At 46.8% G+C, this 24,063-nt stretch overlaps 1 protein-coding gene across 4 annotated transcripts in view; it reads left to right on the forward strand.

The window, feature by feature from the left end:
- Positions 1–24,063, forward strand: part of TPR (translocated promoter region, nuclear basket protein) — a 102,882-nt gene that overhangs the window by 75,076 nt on the left and 3,743 nt on the right. For 2 of the 4 annotated variants that reach the window (XM_053250869.1, XM_053250871.1), the window contains exons 41-48: positions 7,872–8,006; positions 9,043–9,133; positions 9,830–10,008; positions 11,399–11,467; positions 12,013–12,104; positions 12,681–12,787; positions 21,690–21,785; positions 23,279–23,435. In XM_053250869.1, the coding sequence (XP_053106844.1) occupies positions 7,872–8,006; positions 9,043–9,133; positions 9,830–10,008; positions 11,399–11,467; positions 12,013–12,104; positions 12,681–12,787; positions 21,690–21,785; positions 23,279–23,435 (926 nt within the window). Of the gene's footprint in view, positions 1–7,871; positions 8,007–9,042; positions 9,134–9,829; positions 10,009–11,398; positions 11,468–12,009; positions 12,105–12,680; positions 12,788–21,689; positions 21,786–23,278; positions 23,436–24,063 lie in introns of all 4 variants that reach the window. The other 2 variants (XM_053250868.1, XM_053250870.1) reach the window with 1 other exon arrangement.

Raw genomic sequence — 24,063 nt, forward strand, 5'->3', positions numbered from 1 at the left:
TCTGGCTTTGTGACCTTAAACTAACTGTATTACTCTTCTGCTTTTGGATGTCAGTTTTTGTCTGCTTTTTTGACTTTGTTTTCCAAATTTGATTCTAAAGACTTTAAAAAGATGTGTTGATTTGGGGGGCAAGTTCCCATTCACTGACAACAGTTGCATTTTATGTTTGGGAGAAAAACATAATACTACTTCACGTAAAATCTGTACTTCGTTTTCATGACAAACTTTGAAAAATTGAGCTCTGCTTCTTCGAGCATCACTGTATGAGCAAACGCTTTGACCACCAAGGCCGATGCCTCGATTGCATTCTCTTTCAATGTCTGTGTCAGCATCGAGGTTGATGTTGGGGGCTATAGTGGCTGCATAGTCTAAGCCCTCAACATCGGGCACACCGTCTATTGATATGATGTTCATGTGCCCTACTGATGTGCCAAAGGACTCCTCATCTTCTCATCACCATAGAAAGCATAAAAAGAAAAGGAAGGCATCGAACAATGATCACCATTTTTCTCTGTTACCAAAGAAGCATAAGGAGAGGAGTACTGCTCTGACCTATAGCCGTCCAGCCTTCCATGTTGGGATAGGCTACCCCAGCATCAGCTATTGTGCCACCTATGGTGCTTAGATCTGCTGCCGGCAGTCTGTCTCAGACTGCTTTTCAGTGCTTGACATCGAGGTCAACGTCCTGCCAGGAAGTCCTTCTACATGGCCGGATATGGAGCTTGCATTGGTGTTGATGAGTGATTGACATCAACCCTAGATGTCTGTTCCTGTTCTTTATCAGTCTCCTTAAGTTCCTACAGCGGAGGCTCCTCAGTGATCTCCCTCAACATCGAAGGAAGGTATCCCTTGACACTGTGGGCTGGTTTCTGCAGCGGCCTGTATCGTCGACACTGACACCATCAACCTTGAGACTGATGAGCACCATTAGAGCGAGGAAAAGGCATTGGACCGTGTCCACCAAGACACTTTTTTCGCTTTTAAACTTGACGAAGAGTACTTCTTTGGCCTCAGCATTTAAAGGGTTCCTGAGTCAAGGCTTATATGTTGACCCTGATTTGGATGAAGGGAATGTCTCCGTCCTTGAAATGCCTCTATGTCTCCTGCCTGGTTTTTTTCCTGCTGGTCCTGTCACTCATCCTACAACTTCCTTACAAGGTGGTGATGCTGGACAAGCTTTCATTCAGCCTGGGCTTCAATGCAAGTGTACTCTTCAGTGGGATTCATCACTGGGTTGTGACTGCTCTGTCACCACATTTTCCTGCTTGTTGGGAAGTCCATAGGGAAATACATGGCACTGCTTCCCCAGGCCTTGTTTATGATTATGAGGAGTATCATTTGTGGAAAGCATAACAGACTTCTACTATGAAAAAATTTCATCATGTGCAATTTCCTCTGGTGATCCTGGGATGTTTGCTGCTCAGTCGAGTTACCTCTTTTTTTAGGCCTCCTGCGTCTATGACCGGCCATCCTTTACCTCAGGCTCAGACTTCTGTACCTACTACTTCGAGGCCACAGGTGCCTACAAGTGTTTCACCTCATGAGCTTGCTACTGCATCTACAGAGTCACATCTCCCAAAGGGGATATGGTTGCTCCTGCTTTGCCTGATTATGCCTGTGATGCAGCTGAGGATAGCAGACCTTCATCTGAGAATGACTACGATTCTTCTTCCTACTCCAAGGCTGAGTCTATGGTAACAGAACATCCGTCTGACCCTTCACCAAAGGAGAATGTTCAACCTAGGACTTCTGTTTCCCCAAATGAAGAGTTGAATGCTTATTACCTACAAATTTCAGAGATGGCTGATGCCTTGAGCCTTGAAATAAAAACAAACAACTGAAGTGAAGGATCCTGGCATCCTCACATTCTGCACAATTAGTGGCCATCCCCTTCCTGTTATATCTGGGGCTTCCTGTTATATCTAGGGCAGCACAATCAGCTTGGGAGGTGCTGCAAATGTCAGCTCCTACTTCAAAAAGGTTTGGAAGGCCTGTATCTTGTGCTGGAGGAGGATTGCTCATTCCAAGTGAAGCATCCAACTCTTAACTCATTAGTGATTGACTGTGCTACCTCTTCTAAGTGGCTGACGTCATACTACTCTGGCCGATAAGGAAGGCTGTAAGATTGAGGTTATGGGCCACAAGGTTTATTCTACCTCTTGCCTATTCATTTGCATAGCTAATTATATTGCTTGCATGACCAAATATCACCACTCCTTATGGGAGTGTTTATACCAAGATGAAAAAACTTTATTGCCTGAAGTGTTCAGGCAATCAAGAAATGTTTTACTGAAACTTTGATTAAATCCACCAGCATCACGCATCAGCAGTTGAGTACTGCTAAATATTTGGCTGAAACTGAGCCTCTGGCAATGTCGACTGCTGTCTTCATCGCCATGCATGACTTTGTTCAACGAACCTACAGAACAACATGAAAGAAAAGTTGGAGGGATTGCCTTTTGATGGCAAGGTTCTGTTTAGCTAGGAGACCTAAAAACAGAAGAAATCTAAATATACAGTGAAGTCTCTCATGTCTTCCACTACACAAACTTATTCATCATCTAGGTTCCGGCCTTATTGCAGTTTGAAACAGACCTACAAGTCTAATGACTGGAGGGATTTCAGGAAGCACTTCTGGCCTTGCTAATGAAGACCCTATGGCCAAAGGCGAAATGATCACAGGGGTCACATAGTAAATCACAAGATCCTTCAAAGCTATATCTTTGATGCTTAGGACAGTCCACCAGTTCTGACTTCATCTGCAACTTTCACCATCCTACCTGCCAATTCCATCAAACTGGCAAGCTGTTTGATGCATCTGGATGGCACCACAGAACATCCGATGAATTATTTTTACGTATTGTCCATACAGGTTATGCAATAGAGTTCAAGTCTCTTTCAGTTTATACTGGCATATGTTTCATGCCAGCAACGACAGCTTTGAGAAAGTGAAGGTTTTGTTGGAAAAGGGAGCTATTATCCCAGTGCAGTGGACATGTCAGAGAGGGTTTCTACTTTCACTGTTTCCAGATTCCAGTTGGAAACAGCAATCTGTATGGCAATTTTGGCTCCACGTCCTCCAGTTGCTCCAACTCGGTGGGTGCCGCTCATCCAAACACTACCACCTCTCAAGCCATGACAGGATCGGTGGGAACTTCCACCACAGGACCACAACATGGTCGCCATCCAGGCTAGCTCAGAGATGCAAAACACCGGTGATACAGAAGCACCTGAGGGCCAGCCTCACCGTCCCACACTTCAGCCACCTTGACAGGGTTGGCAATGGCACCGGGTGACAAACAGCGGGTGCGACCTTCACCTATCAGTCCCCCAGTCACCACATAAATGCGGCAACGGCCAGCAGGGAAAACACAAGCAGGCTAAAAAGCGGAGGTGGGTGTGGGAGCAAGAATGAGAGAGAGAAAGAAAGAGAGAGAAAGAGGTGGAAACGGAGGAGGGAGCAAGCTGGGGCAGAAGGATTGGGGGGGAGGGGACTGAGGCAGAAGGCTTGTGGGGAGGGGAACAGGAGAATTGGCCGGCCCACGCTGGCGGGCCTGGCCTGGCGACCGGTGGTGGCCGCAGACTCTAGCGATTGAGAGAGGCAGGTGGCGGGGGAGACAGAGCGAGCGAGAGAGGCGTGCGGGGGGGGGGGAGAGACGGCACGAGCGAGAGAGGCGTGCAGGGGGGAGAGATGGCACGCGAGGCGCGCGGGGGGAGAGACGGCACGAGCGAGAGAGGCGTGCAGGGGGGAGACAGCGCGAGCGAGAGAGGCGCGTGGGGGGAGAGACTAGGGATGTGCACAAAACCGGTTCGCTCGGTTCGGATCCGAACCGGGTCCGAACCACCCCCTGGTTCGGTTCGGTTCGGATCAGTTCGGACACCTGAAAATTGGTAGGATGGTAGCTGGCACCCAGGGGTACCTGTCACCCAAACCCCAAAGCAATCGGACACTCGTATGATTTTTTTAATGAATTTTTGAAAATTATTTTTATTTTTTTCTCATAGGATATAATGGCATTTGAACCAGGCCATTATTCCTTATTGTGGAGCACCCATGGGTGCCAACAACCATGCAAACCCTGAAGCAATCAGACACTCCTGGGATTTGTTACGAATATTTGAAATATTTTAAATTATTTTTCTCATAGAGTATAATGGGACCTGAACCAGTCCATATCCCCTATTGTGGAGCACCTATGGGCACAAAAGCGGGGTGGGTGGTAGACAGACAGGGGTGCCTACCACCCTAAAAATCCCAAGAAATCCCCAAAATCGCAATTGGACATTCCTCTGATTATTGGTGAATTGTTAAAAGTATTTTTGAATTTCTCATAGAGAATAATTAGGATTGCAGCAAATGTATAGCTTCACGTCGGGGGCAAAGGGGTGTCGTAGAGTGGAGTGTGGTGGGTGGTAGTTCCTAGGGTGGGCAAGGAAGCTATCAGAATAATTTGAAAGGAATTGGGCAAAGGGGTGATTTTTTAAGTGATTTTTGAAGTTTACGCGTTTTTAAGGTTTTTCTCCATAAAGAAGCATGGAGGTGTCAGCAAATGTATAGCTTCACGTCGGGGGCAAAGGGGTGTCGTAGAGTGGAGTGTGGTGTGTGGTTGTTCCTAGGGTGGACAAGGAAGCTACCTGAATTTTTTCAAAGGATTTGGGCAGGGGGCTGATTTTTGGTTAATTGTTGAAGTTTACGCGTCTTTGAGGTTTTTCCTCATAATAAGTTATAATGGAGCTTTCAGCAGCCCCATAAGTGCACATAGGGGGTGCTGGGGTGGCCCAGAGCGAGTGGTGGTGTAGTGCACATAGGGTGCCAACCACCCCCATGGGTTTCTAACCCATGGGGTACAGGGTTCTGTTGTTTCTGAGGTAAATTGTGGATTCTATGATAGCATATTAGAGTGGATTCATGGTGTCTCATTGAAAATCTCATTTGTACGCCATGGGTTAGAAACCCATGGGGGTGGTTGGCACCCTATGTGCACTACGCCACCACTCGCTCTGGGCCACCACTCGTTAGAGGCGCGCGGGGGGGAGGGGTAGAGAGGCGCGGGGCGAGGGGAGAGAGGGCGCGAGTGAGAGGGGCGCGGGGGAGGGGGAGAGAGGGCGCGAGCGAGAGGGGCGCGGGGGAGGGGGAGAGAGGGCGCGACTGAGAGGGGCGTAGGGGAGGGAGGGCGCGAGCGAGAGTGGCGCGGGGGAGGGAGGGCGCCAGCGAGAGGGGTGCGGGGGAGGGGGAGGGATGGTGCGAGCGGGAGGGGTGCAGGGGAGGGGGAGGGAGGGCGTGAGCGGGAGGGGCGCGGGGGGAGGGCGCGAGCGGGAGAGGCATGGGGAGGGGGAGAGGGCGCGAGCAGGAGAGGCGCGGGGGGAGGGGGAGGGAGTGAGCGAGGGAGGTGCAGGGGTGGGGGAGAGAGGGCGCGAGCGAGGGGGGAGGGGGAGATGGCGCGAGTGAGAGAGGCGGGGGTGGGGGAGAGAGGGCGCGAGCGCAAGAGGCGTGGGGGGAGGGGGAGAGGGCGCGAGCGAGAGAGGCGCGGGAGGACCAGCCAAACAAATTCTCCCAACTAACCCCGAAAAGGAAGTGAACTACCGCACAGATGTTCAGCTAGTTATTATTATTTAACATTTATATCCCGCTCTTCTTCTAAGGAGCCCAGAGCGGTGTACTACATACTTGAGTTTATCTTTCATAATAACCCTGTGAAGTAGGTTAGGCTGAAAGAGAAGTGACTGGCCCAGAGTCATCCAGCTAGTTTTATGGCTAAATGGGGATTTGAACTTGGGTCTCCCCGGTCCTAGTCAAGCACTCTAACCACTACACCACGCTGGCTACATACTGCCATCCCAACTGGCTCTTTTTGACCCTGGTATCTCGCTTGCCTACCAAATACTGCAGCCTGCCATCAGCCGTTCTTCATCTTCTTGCCATAAACTCCATAGAACAGGTGCTACCTGGCAGCAGGGGGAGGGTGTTTCCTTTATCTTGTTCACAGTCCTCAAAAAGGAGGGTTCATTCAGAGCTGTACAGACCTCAAATTCTTAAACAAGTTCATCAAGCACAAAATGTTCTGAATGGAGATCCTCCGGTCAGTCGCAGAGTTGCTCCATCACCTTGACATCATGACATCAGACAATCTGATAGAAGCCTACCTTCATGTTCCCATACACCTACTCAGTCACCGCCTTCTGAGATTCAAATATGCAGGTGTACATTATTGGTACATGGCACTCCCTTTTCTACTGTCCGCAGCATCCTGAATATTCACAACAATATTAGCACTTTTAGTTGCCCACCTATGTCTGAAGGATGTGCAGATCTTCGGCAACTTAGATGATCTCCCGCTCTGATCTCCCATGTTTCAACCTGCTCATACAGATCTCCAAATGACTCTCTGGACTCTGACCAATCACGGCTTTCTGATCAATGAGGCAAAGAGTCACCACAGATGCCAGCAAACTGGGGTGGGGAGCCCATTGCCTTCACTTATCAGCCCAAGGCAAGTGGATTCAACAGGAGCAAGTCCACAGTATCAACTGCCTAGAATTCTGGGCAATTTGCTTTGTGCTCCTAGCGTTCCAGCACGTCCGTGCTCACCAACATGTCATCATACATACCAACACCGCCACAGCAAAAGTGCATGTCAATCACCAGGGGGGCACCAGATCCAAGCCCCTGCATTGTGAATCAGTCCTCCTCCATTGGGCGGGAAAACACCTGGCATCGATCATCATGCATCTCGTCCAATCTCAACTCCTTAGCCAATTGGCTCAGCCACAAAGAGGTTCTGGGGAAAAGGTTCCTAAAATACCAAGCATTCCAACTCCTCATACAACACTTCGGGACTCCTCAGGTGGATCTGTTGGCAACTCCACAAAACACCAAGCTGTCCAGGTTCTTCTCCCAGTTCCCATTGGAAGACGCAGAAGCAGTTGATGCACTGTCGGCTCAGCCCAGGGACCTATTCTATGCAGTCCTTGTACTCATTCACATTCTCAGGAACATTCGTCTTCTCCAGGCACTAGTGATCCTAATAGCCCCCTTCTGAAGGCCACTAGTTCTTCGAACTTCTCAATCTGGCAGTATTGGACCACTGGTTCCACCATTGCCAGGTGGATCACCCTAGCATATGAGATACAAAACCTTCATTCCCCTACTTGCATTCATGCACATTCTACTAGAGAGGCAACTACAGTGGTAGCCTTCTCTGCAAACGCCCCTCTTCAGGAAATTTGCAGAGCCCCCACATGGAAGTTTCCTTTGATGTTTACCAAGCACTACAAGATAGACTCATATGCTTCTGCCCAAGTAGAATATGGCAGAAGAGATGTCCTTGCTGAACAGCAGAGGATGGAACATTGGTTATTTACCAGTGTTTCATTGGTAAATGAAGGCTTCTTCTTGCTGCTAGATTTGAGGACATCTTGGCCTACCCAGTCTGTGTCCTGGACTACTCCAGAGAATGGATACTTTTGTACTGCTTTCTGTTTTCCATTATGCTATATGTGTTCCTTCTGAAACTATACATGTTGCTTGCTGTCTACTCTTCTAGCTTTTCCTAACAGAACTAGGAGGGGTGATCCTTCCCAGGCTCTTAAAGACTTTTGACTTAATTTACATAGTCATACCTCTGGAGCACATGGGAAGGATAATCCACTAGAGATGTCCTCAAATCCAGCAGCAAGAAGAAGCTTTCACGGTAAGTATGCAATGCTCCGTTTTTGTCTTTTGATTACCTCTTCTCCTTTTTACACATGTAGCAAATTTTTGCAATTATGAGTGCTCTTAATCTTTAGTATAATCTTTTTATTCTAGTTACAAATCAAATCAATATTAGTCTGTTTTCTCCCAATGCTCTAATAAAATAATGTTCTCATAGGAATATGAAGATGAGGAAGAGGATGATGAAGATGACGATGATGAAGACACAGGAATGGGTGATGAAGGTGAAGATAGTAATGAGGGCACTGGGAGTGTTGATGGTAATGACGCATATGAAGCAGACGATGCTGAGGTAAGAATAGCAACAAGTTGTTCTAGTGAGAACTAATCAGCCTACTTTCCTTTCTCTGTCTCTACAACTGGACTAAAATTGGTTAAAATTGAGGTTCATAAGCTAGATCTCTTGCATCTCAAATGTTCATGCGTCTGCCATCTTGGATCGGGGTGGATGACATCATTACAAACTACACCATTGAAGTGTCCCTGTGCATCACTCACTACAATATTACCAAATTTGGTCCAAATCAATTATACTTCAAGTTAGTGCATTTGCGCCTCAAAAATGTCCGCCATCTTGGATTGGGGTGGATGACATCATCACAATCTTTGCTGTTGAGGTGTCCCTATGTGTCCCTACTGCTGTAGCAAATTTGATTCAAATCAGTTAAGCGGTTCGCAAGTTAGCTCACTTGCGCCTCAAAGGTGTATGGTTCTGCCTTCTTGAATCGATGTGGATGACATCAACACAAACTATGCCATTGAGGTGTCCCTGTGTGTCACTCACTGCAACAGAATTGGAGTGGATGACATCATCACACACCATGCTATTAGGGCATCCCTATGTGTCCCTACAGCTGTAGCAAGTTTGGTTCAAAACAGTTAGATGGTTCACAAGTTAGCCCAATTAAATTACAAGTAAGCCCAACTAATTAAAAATGCTATGTTTGATACTAATGGAGTCCACTACTTTTTAGAGTGTGTGTGTGTGTGTTTAAATCCAATTGTATTAAATTAGAAATAATTTTAAAGTCTTCCTTGTTCCATAAGTGACAGTACATCTATTTTGATCATGAGGAAACTATATACTTCAAAATCAGTGGAAAATGTAGTGTATCCATTCATGTTAATAGGGAATGAAGATTGATAACTAACCAATTGGTTCAAAACACCAATGCGTGCGCCCGGTAGGCAGAAAATGTTTGTAGTAAAAGGAGATCATTAAAAGTTTGAAAGAAATGACAGCTTTTTTTCTTTTCCTTTTTGGCAAAATATATACAGTTTGCACTTTTCCTCAGATTGCCAATGAATCTTGAATTTGTGTGCTTTAGGGTGCTGATGGAATGGATCCTGGTACAGAAACAGAAGAGAGCAATGTTGGGGGTGAAAGCAGCCAGAGAGCAGCTGACTCTCAAAACTGTGGTATGACTAACTTTGTGAGATCTTTCATGAGAAGTAACATGCAGCAGGATTTGATTTTAAGAAAAATATTTTAAAATCATTTTAAAGTGATTGAGCACAGAAGATTCTGTTTGAAATAATAGACTTTTTGCACTTGAGTGTCATCCAATTCATCAATGTTTACCATCATTCATGTCCTGTTAGACAATACATTCTCCTTTTCTCAGCTTACATTTTTGACCTTAAGTGGTGCAGCAGGGAAATGCTTGACCAACAAGCAGAAGGTTGCCGGTTCAAATCCCTGCTGGTACTATATAAGGCAGCAGCGATATAGGAAGATGCTGAAAGGCATCCTCTCAGACTGTGTGGGAGGAGGCAATAGTAAACCCCTCCTGTATTCTACCAAAGAATACCACAGGGCTCTGTGGGCACCAAGAGTCGAAATCAACTCAACGGCACACTTTACCTATAAAGAACATAAGAATGGCCCTGCTGGACCAGGCCCAAGGCCCATCTAGTCCAGCATCCTGTTTCACACAGTGGCCCACCAGATGCCGCTGGAAGCCCACAGTCAAGAGGGCATTAAAATTAAATTGATGGCAGGAGTTACAGAGTAGAAATGAGAAGGAGTTAGAGCATTGAAAAATGTCAACTTATTCTGACTTGAAATGTTTTGGATTACAAATGTTATTTTCCAAATTCATGTTTTTTCATAAGGTGAAGGGAGTGCAGGTGCAGCAGAGTCTACCTTCTCTCAGGAAAGCCCTAGAGAGCAGCAGCCAACATCTGCTTCAGAGAGACAGACACCACGTCCACCTCGACCCCATCCATTACCGCCACGACTCACTATTCACGCTGTTCCTGCTCCACCACAGGAACTGGGACCACCAGTACAGGTGCAGAATCCCCTCAGTCCTTTGGAGACATCTCAACAAACTTATTGTTTGCCATCTGTATCCAAGTCTCTATACTCCCTAAATAGTTGTGATGCCTGTGTACTTGGCAACTTGCTTTTAGATTGTTCCTTTTCAGCAGAGCTATGAGACTTTAGGGTAATTATGAATTACCCTTCCCAGCTTTTATTTCTTCTCCTTAAATCTGGCAGTAGTTAAGAGCAGTTGACGTAGTCAGAGTTGTAAGTAGTGGGTGGGTGTTTTTAAAAATCCATTTAAAGACCATTACCTCTGGAGGAGTGTTTTACAGCAGTCTGTGTTTATGGCTTGCTGTAACTGAACAGAATTTGTCTGAATTTTTTACACAATGGTCTGTATCAAGATGGAGAACAAGAAGATTGTTGGGTGCTTTTTTGTTCTCCTCAGCTCACTCTTCTTTGTGCAAAAGGTCTGGATATCCGGAGGCTGTGTCCTACGTCGGCATTCCTGTTCATTTATTAGATTTTATCCAGCCCTTCCTCCAAACAGCTCAGGTTGACATGCAAGGTCTTCTCCTTTAACCTCACAGCAACCTCTGAGAGAATGAATGACCATGAAGGTCACCCAGTATTCTCTTGTCACTGAGCAGAATTTTGAGTTCCAGCCCAAGTCCAACTCACTAACCACTTTATATCAGGGATGTGTGCGGAACCGGTTCGGAGCGCCTTTATGAGCCTTTGAACAGTGGGTGGTTCTGCCGGTTCAAAGGTGGGGGGGTGCATCTTTAAGGGTGGGGGAGGGTGCACTCAACCCTCCCTCAACTTTTCTCCTGCTGGCACTCCATTTTCTTAAAGTCCATTGGGGCAGCAGCATACCTCCCTGCCGCCCCATTGCCCCCATTACCGGAAGTATCCGTGCTGGGCACACACGCACGGTAGGTGCATGCACCTGGTGCACACAGGCACATCGGATACTTCCAGTTACTCCTGGTAAAGGGGGCAATGGGGCAGCAGGGAGGTACGCTGCCACCCCGATGGACTTTAAGAAAACGGAGTGCTAGCGGAGGGAGGGGTAAACCCGCCCAGTTCCATGCACATTCCTACTTTATATCACTGGCTCTCATTTTATCTGTATGGGGAAGTAATTGCTGGGGAGGGGTTCACTGCTACTTGCATTTAGTGTCTGAGGCTTGATTGATTGGAGAAAGTCATTACTGGGCAAGCAGACATGATTCTTCTGAAGCTGTAGTAGTACTTAAAAGACTTGGATTGTAAACAGGAATGGTATTGTAGTGAGGGAATTGCAAAGAGTCATGATTTTTAAAATTAAATATGAAAGGACTTGGGATGAATTTGGCCTGAGGAGCCCTACCCTACACAACTGACTGCAACGTTTTAAATGGTTGTCTTTATAGAGAATTCAAATGACGCGACGGCAGTCAGTGGGCCGTGGCCTTCAGCTAACCCCTGGCATAGGTGGCATGGTAAGTAGCAGTATTTGGGGAGGAAATCTTTTGAATGTGGATACTTAGAAGCTTAATTTCATTAAGATTGTCTTAGAGGTAGGCACATGCAGGCTATTTGCACCTGCATTTCAGGAGCTAATTGGGTAGCAACATTGTAGCCTCCTGTCCCAAACAGAGCAGGTGTAATCTTTTGCTAACGTCAAATGAAGAATGTCCTCTTCCTTTGTATAACTGGCAAGCTAATGAGAAATTAATCAACTGTCCTCAAAGCAAACCCTAGAGAAACAATGTGCAAGAGTAAGTTTTACAGATGACAGAGAAGCTAACAAAAATCCTTATACCTTTGCATGGGAACAGGTTCCTTGGAGTACTGCTCAGCCACCTTGTGGTCCATTACAGTTTTCCTTCACAATATGCAACTAGTATTAAATACATAAACCAAAGAGAATGTTCATGTCACGGGTGGGGTGCAAGACACTATAATTAATGGTTGTTTACAAGGAATAGCAATATAGGAATAGCCATTGTTTTCGCTTGTCATTTTTTAATGTTTTCTTTAGCAGCAGCACTTTTTTGATGATGAGGACAGGACAGTGCCTAGCACTCCGACATTGGTGGTACCCCATCGTACAGATGGATTTGCAGAAGCAATTCAGTAAGTGGACCTGCATCTTTGACTACAGAGTAAGATGAGCCCATACAAAAATCTGAAGAGGGGAAAATAGCTCCAGACTAGTAAGACAAGAAGTTCATGGTTTTGAAGTCACTGAAGCAGCCCAGAATAGATGGCTGAAAGGCTGAAGAACACTTCTACATAGAAGTTGAAAACACTGGGGAAAGACTGCTGTATCTTATATCAATCAGCCTTTCTGCAAAACCTCCATAAATATCTTATCCCACCCCAAATTTCTTTCCTAGCACATGTAATCTTAACTTTATCATTGTGCAGTTCTAGCCACTGCCACATGTACTTTTCAGTGGCTATAGTGAACACCCTCCTTTTCATATTTCCTTTTCCCTAAAGAATACACAAGTGTTCCTTCAATCAGCATGTTTGGACTGTATCTCATGAGAGGATTCCTTCTGCAAACCTATCCAAGGAACAAGCTTTCTGTAGCAGGAAAGCATTACTATGCAGTGCTTTGTTTGCACAGGTCCTCTCTTCTCACCTGTCATACTGATGAGCATCCAGCCTAGGATGCATTAATTTTTATAAATCCCTTTCTTCTAGCTCCCCTCAGGTTGCTGGAGTTCCTAGATTCAGGTTTGGGCCTCCTGAAGACATGCCACAGACCAGTTCCAGCCACTCGGATCTTGGCCAGCTTGCATCGCAAGGAGGTACAAATATCCAGTCCTGTCTTCTGTTTTATATTTGATGGGGTTCACAAAACCAACTCAAACAAGATAATTTCCTCCTCCTACGTCTGGCCAAAAAAGTGTCTGACTTACCGTAAAGATAAAGCAAGTGCTAAAAACATTGTGATATTATTTGTCGCAGAACATCCCTGTCTCGTTGACTGTGACACGGTAGTTTGTCCAGTGCTGTTACATATAAACAGGTTGCTTACCTGTAACTGATGATCTGGTAGAGATCCGTCGATATCCATAAGAATGGGTTCTGCGCCTGCGCAGGAACCACACGGTAGCCATGCCTGAGCTCGTCGAAGCGTCTAAGCCACGCCCCACGCTGCTGCGTGCTATTTAAGGCGCGGCTAAGGCGCGTAGTCCCTCAGTTCTTGGACGACCGCCGCAGAGGACGATCATCTATCAGGTGAGTTCATCCATGACACAGGACAGAAGATCCGAAGAGGAGAAGCCACACACCAGTACGCACAGAGACGTAGCACTACTGCAGAGGGGAAGGTCGGGAGGGTCTTATGGATATCGACGGATCTCTACCAGATCATCAGTTACAGGTAAGCAACCTGTTTATCTGGTTCGAGATCCGTCGATGCCCATAAGAATGGGTGTTTAGCAAGCTCCAATAGGAGGAGGGAGCAGTAGTGGCTAATGTAACACCTGTTTTAATACACTTCTCCCGAAGGTAGCCTCCGCAGCAGAGCGTACGTCTATGGCGTAGTGTTTTATAAACGGGGATTCTGAAGACCAGGTAGCAGCTTTGCAGATGTCCCCAAATGAGACCCCGGAAAGGTGTGCAGCAGAGGAAGCCTGAGCCCTGATGGAGTGGGCTTTAATGGCCTCAGGAGGTGATTTATCCTGTAGACGATAAGTTAGCAGAATGAGTTCCACCAGCCATCCGGACAATCTTTGCCTGGAGATAGGAGAACCTTTGTTCGGTCCCGTATAGGATATGAATAGACGAGTGGAAAGTCTAAAGGGTTTCGTGCGATCCATGTAGTATAGAAGGGCACGACGCACATCCATAGCATGTAATGATTTTTCCAAGGCAGAGGAAGGGTTCCCGAAGAAAGTAGGTAAGATGATATCCTGGTTTAAGTGGAAGTTAGAAACAACTTTCGGTAGAAACGCCGGATCGAGGCGCATGCGGACTTTGTCTGGGTGAAAAACTGTGTAAGGCGAGTCAACTCTAAGAGCGGTCAGTTCACTAACACGTCTTGCTGATGTGACTGCAATCAGGAAGGCTGTCTTCCAGGAAAGTAGTTTGAGGGAGGACGTGGCCATGGGTTCAAACGGAGCCTGAGTCAGTGAAGACAGGACCAACGATAGGCTCCATGGTTCTACCGGTATCTTGACTGCAGGATATACTCGAGACAGGCCTTTCAGGAAGGCTTTACTTAGTGGATGTGAGAACAACGTACTTCCATCGTGTCCAGGATGGTATGCGGATAAGGCAGCCAAGTGGACCTTCAGGGACACGTTAGCAAGACCCTTGGTCTTCAAAGATGTAAGGTATCGTAGAACTTCACGGATTGAAGCTCGCCGAGGGAGAAATCCCTTGGTGCGTGCATAAGACCTAAAACGGTTCCATTTGTGTTTGTAGTTTTGGCGCGTAGATTCCTTACGCTGATTGAGCAGAATGTGAGTTAACAGATTATCCTCCATACAGTCAGATGAAGGGTTTGAATGTCTGGATGCAGAACGAGACCTCCATCCTGAGTGAGGAGATCTTGATAATAAGGCAGGTGCTTGTAGCAGTTCTTTGCCAGTCTGCGTACTTGAGGAAACCAAGGTTGTCTTGGCCACCAAGGAGTTACTAGGATGCAGTTGGTCGGGTTGGAAAGAAGGCGGGCTACCACCCTGGGTATTAACGGCAGGGGGGGGAACATGTATGGCGTCTCCAGAGACCAATCCAACTGAAAGGCATCCCCCAGTGAAAGATTGTCGTGGCCTGCTCTTGAACAGAAGCGGTCGCATTTCGCATTTTCCAAACAAGCGAACAGGTCCACAGAGGGCCTCATCCACTGGTTGAAGAAAGGAGTTATCACGTCTGTCCTGATTTCCCATTCGTGCTGGCGGTCCTGCAAGAAGACCCTGCTGAGGTCGTCTGCCAGAGTGTTGTCCAGACCCTTGATATGTACAGCCAGGGGATAGATGCGGTGTAGAATACACCAGTGCCACATTTGTACACTGAGAGCACACAGACTGCGGGAGACAGTTCCTCCTTGTCGATTTATATAGGCTTGAGCAGTTGTGTTGTCCAGGTGGATTTGGACAACCTTCCCTTGAAGTATTGGCAGGAAGGATTGCAAGGCCTGGAAGACAGCCAGAAGCTCGAGGAAATTGATGTGCAGCTTGGACCGTTGGAGGGACCATTTCCCTTGAATCTTGTGGCTGCCGCAATGGGCTCCCCACCCTTGGAGAGAGGCATCTGTGGCCATCCACACCGAAGGGGTAGGAGACTGGAAGGGCACTCCTTCGAGTAAGTTCCTGTGGTTTGCCCACCAGGTGAGTGATTGAAGGACTTCTGATGGAAGTAGAAGGCGTCTCGATTGATTGTCTCTGATAGGGTGAAAAACTGAAAGAAACCAGAGCTGAAGTTTCCTCATTTTGAGTCTGGCAAAGAAGATCACCGTATTGCAGGATGCCATCAGACCCAATAGGCGTTGAATCACCCTGGCCGGTTGTAGAGGACGTTCTTGAATTTGGAAGATAAGATTCTGGATGCAGGTGAATCTGTCTGCCGGGAGGAACGCCCTTTGTTGCGCCGTGTCTAGGAGTGCTCCTATATAGGAGAGTACGGGTGCCGGCGTCAGGTGCGATTTCTTCCAATTTATTTGGATACCCAAGTCGTGGAGCAGGTTCACTACATAATGGACGTGCGAAACTAACTCGTTTTCGTCCCTTGCAGACAGGAGCCAATCGTCCAGGTACGGATAGATTGACACACCCCTGGTCCTTAGATGTGCGATCACCACAGCCATACATTTCGTAAAGACCCTTGGGGCGGTGGACAATCCGAAGGGCAATACATTGTATTGAAACACTCTGTCGCCGACAGTGAATCGCAGGTATTTGCGATGACATGGACGTATATTGATATGAAAATAGGCGTCCTTGAGATCCAACGTCGCAAGCCACTTTTCCCCCTGAAGCAGCGGGAGGATCTGTTGCAACGTCATCATACGGAACTTTTTGGTGTGGATAAATTTGTTCAGGCGTCGGAGGTCCATGATGGGGCGGAGACCCCCATCCCGTTTCGGGATCTGAAAGTATGTTGAATAGAACCCCCCTTGCCTGTCTGCCCATGACACCGGGGCGATAGCCCCTTTCTCCAGAAGCTCCCTCACTTCCTGAAGCAGCGGCTCCGAGGCCGGAGTGAGTTTCATCCCCGTAAAACGTGGAAGAGTCCTGAATTCGATCGCATAGCCAGAGGATACTATTTTTAGGACCCACCGGTCCGATGTTATATGGTGCCACGCAGGGGCATGGCCTGCCAGCCTGATTAAGGGCTGGAACGGAAGGATGGAGAGATCCGTCAAGGCAGATGGAGGTGCCCCTGCTGGCGGGAAAGGGGGGATATGCGGAGAGAGGAGGCGGGCAGGTGTCAATGGGCGAACCAAAATTTCAAAGACGCTTTTGGGCATCTTGCGTCTTCGGTCGCTGGGATTGAGGAGTCTTCTTTCTCTGATAGAACTGGCGGCGTTGGTAAGAGGAGTAGGGCTTCCTAAAGTCACGTCTATCTTGAGGTTTGTAAGAAGATCGGAATCTACCGTAGTTGTTCCGGTATGAAGAGGACGACGTAGAGGTAGAGGTAGAAGGATGAGAGGCAAAGGTTTTTGCAGTGAATTTAGATTTTTTAAGCTGCTCCATCGTAGAATCAGTTGTTTCACTGAAGAGACCAGTGCCGTCGAAGGGCAAGCCTTCTATCTTTTCTCTCATGTCCATCTGGAGGCTGGTAGATCTCAGCCAAGCATGTCTTCTTAATGTTATTGCTGCAGTCATTGCTCGCGACTCACTCTCAGCCAAATGTTTGGCAATACTGAGCTGTCTGCGCGTTAAGTCTCCGGAGTTCTCCAGGGTTTGGCGGAACTTCTTCTTAAAGTCTTCAAAGGAGAGGCAGTCCATATCATTTTCTAAATCTTCCCACAGGCCGTGTGAATATTTAGCAGTGCATGCTGCATAATTTGCCACCTTGATGGAAAGGCAGGAAGTCGAATATATCTTTCTTCCTAGTAAGTCAAGTTTCCTGCCCTCTCTGTCTGGAGGCACAGTGAATCTCTTGCCAGATTTAGATGCCGCTGCGCAATCGATCACCAATGAATTAGGTGCCGGGTGTTTAAGGAGATAGCCGTTATCTTTGTCCTGAATTCTGTAGAGGTTTTCTAGTTTTTTTGAGGTCGGGGTAGAGGTATGGAGTACATCCCAAGCACATTTAGCCGCCCTTGTAATTACAGGTAACATTGGTAGGGCTACTGGAGCAGTTGATTGTATTTTCAACATGAAATTATACACAGGGTCATCAATAGTGGCTAGCTGGGAACGGACATCCAAGCCCAGCGCATCGGCCATGGCCCGAATTTGCTTGTGGTACGCTTTCATTTCATCGTTTGGAGAAACGTAGGTCACCGGAGCCACGTCAGTCGGAGGTTCGACAATAGAACCAGCGTCTTCCGGATCAGATTCGAAATCAGAAGATCCATAATGTTCTGAGGGAGAGGCAGGTGGCGGTTGGTCACCCTCATCGCGATGACGGGCAGTTTGAGTAGCAGCAGTAGTCAGAAGCGGCAGTAGATCCGCTTGTGTGGACGTAGACGCAAACTGGATTAACGACGTCTGTGTGGCACGGTGGATCACTGCGAAATGGTGTGTTTGAGTGGACACTGTCCCAAAGGTGGTGAAGGGGTGAGAAGGTGTAACCGGTCTCCAGGGCAGGTTCGTCTCATCTCTATAAGGACCAGCTGGAGAAGAGACTCCCAATGAAGGGTGGCGGTACCCACAAGAATGCCAAGGTGTCTGAGGTAAACGGCTGGAGGATGAAGAAGCAGGAGGTCGTGACGAAGGAGCTGTCACTTCTTGAGCATCTAAGCCAATTGACGGGAAACCAGTGAATGTCGAGCGGCCGCTCGATGTCGAGTCCAAAAGTGATAAAAGCGACCGGGTTGCAGCTGGTAAAGATTCCTCAGCTTCAGCATCGACCACCTGGAACGGTGGTATCGGCGCTCGATACCGAGGAGTGACTTGAGTTGAAGTCGAGAGGACTGGAGTGTGCAATGCTGAGGGAACAAGTATCGAAGCTTGTGGTGTCGAAGGCGAAGCAGAAGATGCCAAAGGCGTAGGAGCTGGAGAAAGACTCCTTGCTGTCGGCATCGAAGGCTGTGAAGAGTGAGGAAGGACCAAATCTTGTTCGACGTCGCATGAGGTCGATGCATGTGCAGAGACAGTCTCGGCGGATCGCTCGGCGTCTATTACTATCGATGTCGACGTGTCCGAAATGGGAAGCTGGAGAGCCGGGGCATCAATATCGATGACCATCGATGCCGAGGGAGTCGGCAATACCTGTGGGACCATCGTATGCGTCGAGGAGTCGGTCGATGTCGATGTCAAAGGTCTCGGCGTACTAACCGGTATCAATGGTTGAGCCGAGGAGGGAGACGGCGTATGGCCCCGTGGGCTCTCCCGGGTTCTCTGACGTTTAGAACCACTCGGAGTGGAGACATCTTCGCGTCGATGTTTGGAAGCCTTGTCACGTTCTTTAGAGTGACGGGAGGACTTCGAGGTGAAAGAGGAATTCTTCGATGAAGACCGTACCGACACCGAGCCTTTCTCTGATGTCGAGGGGCTTTTCGACATCGACACAGTTTTGGCGGGAACCGCATCAGAAGGTTTACGCGCAGTCGACGTCGATGAGAGTTTCGGCGTTTTCGGTGTCGGAGTGGCACGCGCGGTAGACGTCGAAGGTCGAGGTGTGCCAGGTGTAGAAGGGCTCAGAACATTATCATAAATTGCCGCACGAAGGCGAAGAGCCCGATTCTTTCGTGTCTGTTTTGAAAAGGACAGACAGATTTTACAGGAGGAGACGTTATGCTCCTCACCAAGGCACAAAAGGCAGAGGTCGTGGTCAAGAGGATAGATAGGATGAACGAAAGAGGTACTATGTACGACGAAGAGGCACAGACCGCAGGTCCAAGACACAAGGCGGTCGGAAAAGAACTGAGGGACTACGCGCCTTAGCCGCGCCTTAAATAGCACGCAGCAGCGTGGGGCGTGGCTTAGACGCTTCGACGAGCTCAGGCATGGCTACCGTGTGGTTCCTGCGCAGGCGCAGAACCCATTCTTATGGGCATCGACGGATCTCGAACCAGATCCTCAAATTACACAGCTCATTGTACAGTTGTAAAATTTAACCTCTGCCATGGAAGTTAACACCCTCAATATCTTGTTTTTTCACTGGTTTACATTTTTAAAAATAAACTGTATGGCCCTTATGGTTTTCAGAAAGAAATCTTAAAATGTATGTACGGAATAAGCGATACTGCATAGAGTATATGCAGATTTACCTAGTTAGCTTTATGTGAAGTGTAGTCGGTTTCACTATTTTGTAATGGAGAGTTAGGCGTTTCTGTTAACATGCATAGAAAGATTCTGCCACTGAACAAAGCTATGTTTAAGTGCTGCTTCACACTTTGCGGCCACCTTTGCATGGCAACTTCTCCACAGAGTGAGCATTTTGTGTGCACTAGAGGTGTGCACAAACGGTTTGAAAGTGAACCGGGTCGCTGCAATCTGGGCCAGTTCGGTTGCAAACCGGACCGGTCTTCACAAAAGGCGGGCCAGTCTGAGATCTAACCCCATTGGTCCAGGTTCGACTCAAACGGGTTTCCAGTTCAAGCAGCTATCATGTTGTTTGTAAAGGGGATAGCACTTAAGGGCGGCCAGTGAGGGCATGCAGTGCAGTGGATTGGGGGCAGCCAGAAGCACCTTTAAAAGTAAATGAGAAGGTGCTGCTTACCAGCACAGTACGGCTCCTGGAAACTGCAGCAGCACTCCCCCCCCCCACCCCCCCAGCAGCCCTCATGGCAGCGGTATGGCTCCACATGCGCAGAGGCCAGGTGAGTGAGTGTTGACAGCTGCTCCCACCGCTGGGGGGAGCACCGCCGTAGCTTCCAGGAGTGGTACCACACCAGTAAGCAGAACCTTCTCATTTACTTTTAAATCTTGCCACCTCCCCGGCACCGCCTGCCCTCACCATCCAGCCTAGCTTTATCCCCTTTACAAGCAACCTTATAGCTGCTCGAACAGGTTCAAGTTGGTTCAGTTGAACCAACCAGCTGCTCGGCAGGTCAGGTCAGTGCAGGCCAGCGGGTCGGTCTGAATTCAGTCTGAATTTGGATTGAACCGTGGGAAATGGGCTACACACACCCCTGGTGCGCACCAACTTGTCATGCTTATTGGCTTTTCTACTCCATTGCCAAGCTTGTGATGGTATAGAGGCTAACTCTAGAACAAGAGCAAGTTCTTGTGGTAAGCCAGCACATAAGGAATGCCTTGCTGAGCTGAGGCAATTTAAATCTGTATCACTTGAGGTCATCCTAAGACAATTCGTAGTACAGTTTTTCCTTAAATGATATCTTGGAGTCTTTCGTTATTCAACCATGGAAAGATGCAACTGCATTAACATCTGTTTCAGTTGCCACAAGCTCTACACCCTTTCCGTAATCATTGCATTATGAAAAAGGCATTACAAGTTTCGAAAATCCACATCTTGGGTACCACCACCCCCGCCAGCGTAAACTAAGCAATGCAAAGTGCACTAGTTAAAAATTACCAGGTGGAGCTAAGGAGTTTAAGTCATCAGCAAAAGATATGACTGCTGGCCTACTTATTAAGGCATTCTGGTCAAATTAGTGAACATCTGCTTCCATTCCTCCACCAGTTCTTAGAATGTGGTTCTTTAAGTTCTCTTCTTTAAATTCTACTTTGCAGGCAGAATGCAAATGAAAATTGCTTAAGTGTTCATCCACATGCTGTAAGCAAACTTCTAAAACTTCCTTCAAATTGAGAAATTGCTCCAAACTTTTACAAGAAGAATGTGTTTAAAACATTATATGTATTATTTTTATTATTTTATTTATTCAATTTCTATACCGCCCTTCCAAAAATGGCTCAGGGCGGTTTACAAAGAGAAATAAAACAAATAAGATTGCTCCCTGTCCCCAAAGGGCTCACATTCTAAAAAGAAACATAGGACACACACCAGCAACAGTCACTGGAAGTACTGTGCTGGGGGTGGATAGGGCCAGTTACTCTCTGCCTGCTAAATAAAGAGAATCACCACGTTAAAAGTGCCTCTTTGCCAAGTTAGCAGAGGTAACTTTTACACAATATTTACACAGTATTTACTGACAAGTATAAGAAAGTACCAAAACAGTAGTTTCAGAATGATATTCTAGGACACTGCTTTGATTCTAGTGCTTTGAAGTTTCTCTCCTCAAGGTAACTTAGCCTTATTCCTGTTTGCTCTCTCCTTCCAAAATTCAATTAAGTAGGTGAATTTCACTATATATGATGATCCACATTCTTTAAAACATTTTTCCAATGAGAGAGCCATTTGGAACTGTCCTTTTAATAACCTTTTTCCAATGAGAGAGCCATTTGGATCTGTCCTTTTTATATGCTAATTGATTCTAGCTATTACTATTGGATCTGTAATGGACAACTCAGCACATTCTTTGTAGGGGAAAAGGTATAGTGGGTAATATTTTGGCATCTAGCATAGAGACATGGAACTGAGATAGGAAGTTACCTCAGTTCCTGGGAATGGTGGCACCATCCTTCTGTTCCTAAAGCATTCTCAAATTAACTCTCCAATTGCCTTTAGGATTGGGAATGTATGAAACTCCGCTCTTCCTTGCTCATGAAGAGGAATCAGGAGGCCGTAGTGTTCCAACAACTCCGCTTCAGGTTGCAGCACCTGGTGAGTAGTTGGAAATGTACCTAATATTATGGTGATTCTACAGGCCTTGAGTTCATCATGGTTGTTACCTGATGTCTCTTTTTGCTGTAATAATAGGATGTGTAGCTATTTTTTAAAACGGGCAATTGGTTTTTTTTTTTAAATGCAGCACTTCATTTAGAAGTGTATTTACTTGTTACACTTCTACTTTGTCTTGCACCAAAAAGTGGCTTATAGCAATAGCAATAGCACTTACATTTATATACCGCTTTATAGCCGGAGCTCTCTAAGCGGTTTACAATGATTTAGCATATTGATTTAGCATATTGCCCCCAACATTCTGGGTACTCATTTTACCGACCTCGGAAGGATGGAAGGCTGAGTCAACCTTGAGCCCCTGGTCAAGATCGAACTTGTAACCTTCTGGTTACAGGGCGGCAGTTTTACCACTGTGCCACCAGGGGCTCTTACGTGTGGTTTCCGGGCAGAGCACAAGGCCAGCTCCAGTTATCAAGAAAGCAGTTATAAGCAGAGAGTCAAGGAGTTCGCACTGCTACACACCCAATATAAACAGTTTCATATGACTTTGCATGCCACATATGAGCCATATATTGTAGGGCTGAATACAACTGCAAATATCAGGTTGGATCCGGAACCCCAGATGTGGGTCCGGGACCTTTTGGATCCTTCAAAAGGCCGGGGTCAGAAAAACTGCCAGTATTTTGATTGGCAAAAATCCCCATAGAAGCCTGTGGTGAAAGAAAAGAATTGCCCCGCAAAGAAATAACACTGTGAGCCTGGGAGCTCTGAACATTGGCACACAAGTAGATAAGGATGGCTGGACTCTGTGTATTTAATTAAAACTTAATCCAACCATCTGTTGTGTTTAAATTAATTTTCTCAAGTAACCCAGAAACTGTATTCTCAGAGAGAATGCGGAAGGAAAGTGATGTAACATTTGAGAATCTCCGCGGAAGTGATGTAAAACCCACAAAATCTTCCACTTTCTTTTTCAGATTGTGAGTAAAATAAAAGCCAAAAAAGATTGAAAACTAAGAAATAAATGTGCAGGTGGGCAGGCAGATAGATGTCAGTAGATGGGTCCCCCCCACCCGCCAGAATCAGCGGGAGGAGGGGATGTGGGCTCCCGCCATTGTTTGAGCTCCAAAGTTCATCAGAAATGCCTGAATGGTGTTCGGGAATTCCAACCCAACATAGCCTTTCCTAAGTTGGAAGCGGCTTATCTCCAACATGGGCCCATATTGGGCCATGTACAACATTACCAACCCGAACTTGTGCAGTCCAAACATATTGTGATTTTATGTACTTGACAATCACTCTACGTTTGCAGTCTCAGGAAGGCAGCAAAAGCAGGTTTATTGATGGGCCACCATACATGACTAAACTGGCTTCCCTTTTTTCAGAAAGTTGCCTTTCTTGATTGCAGGAGGTTTAAAATAGAATTCTTAGATGGTTTTAATTTATTCTCTGTTTTGATCATTCTTTTTTTCAAGTATCTGTGTTTACTGAAAGCACCACTGCTGATGCTTCAGAACATGCTTCTCAGTCTGTCCCAATGGTTACAACATCTACTGGTAACTTATCAACCACTTCAGAATCTGGAACAGGTGATGATGGTGATGAGGTATTTGTGGAGGCAGAATCGGAAGGGTAAGTTCAGCTGTTTGATTGGTTAAGACTTCTTAATCCTGTCTCTCATGCTGACTTATACACAATCTTGTTGAAATGTCTTCATTCAGTCATCTCTCAAAGGACTCTGTTTTTCTATCCAAGAATACGCCCATCTCAGTGACTTGACCTTCTAAATAAAGTTGCAAAGTATAGCAGTTGGATCTCCCCAACTTTCTAACACACTCTTAACACTAATTCCTACATGGTTCTGCTGGTGCTATGCTCTTTTACTTTCTGGGAGGCACTCTGTGCAGTAAGCACTTCTGTAAAGCCCTACCCATGTGGTTAGGGTGCACTATGCCAGTAGTAGAGGGATTTTCTCCAGTGGTACCTAACCCAAACATTGTGTAAAATGTTACCCATGCAATTTAGGGGTTGTGGTGGCACTGCCAGAATAATGTACACATCAGCCCACAGAGTTTTGCAGAAGCAAGGCTGCCCCGTTCACTTCCATTATTAAGAAATATGCTCTGTTCATGCAGTGGAGAACTTGCCCCAACTTTAAAGTGAATCAGACATCAGCTTGCACTCCACTCCTTTTACATACCAGAGCTGGAAGACTGGCCCATTGGTTTCAAAATGTGATGTAACATACTGCTAAGAGGCT

The sequence above is a fragment of the Hemicordylus capensis genome, chromosome 4 (genome assembly GCF_027244095.1).
Source record: "Hemicordylus capensis ecotype Gifberg chromosome 4, rHemCap1.1.pri, whole genome shotgun sequence".
Taxonomy (NCBI): domain Eukaryota; kingdom Metazoa; phylum Chordata; class Lepidosauria; order Squamata; family Cordylidae; genus Hemicordylus; species Hemicordylus capensis.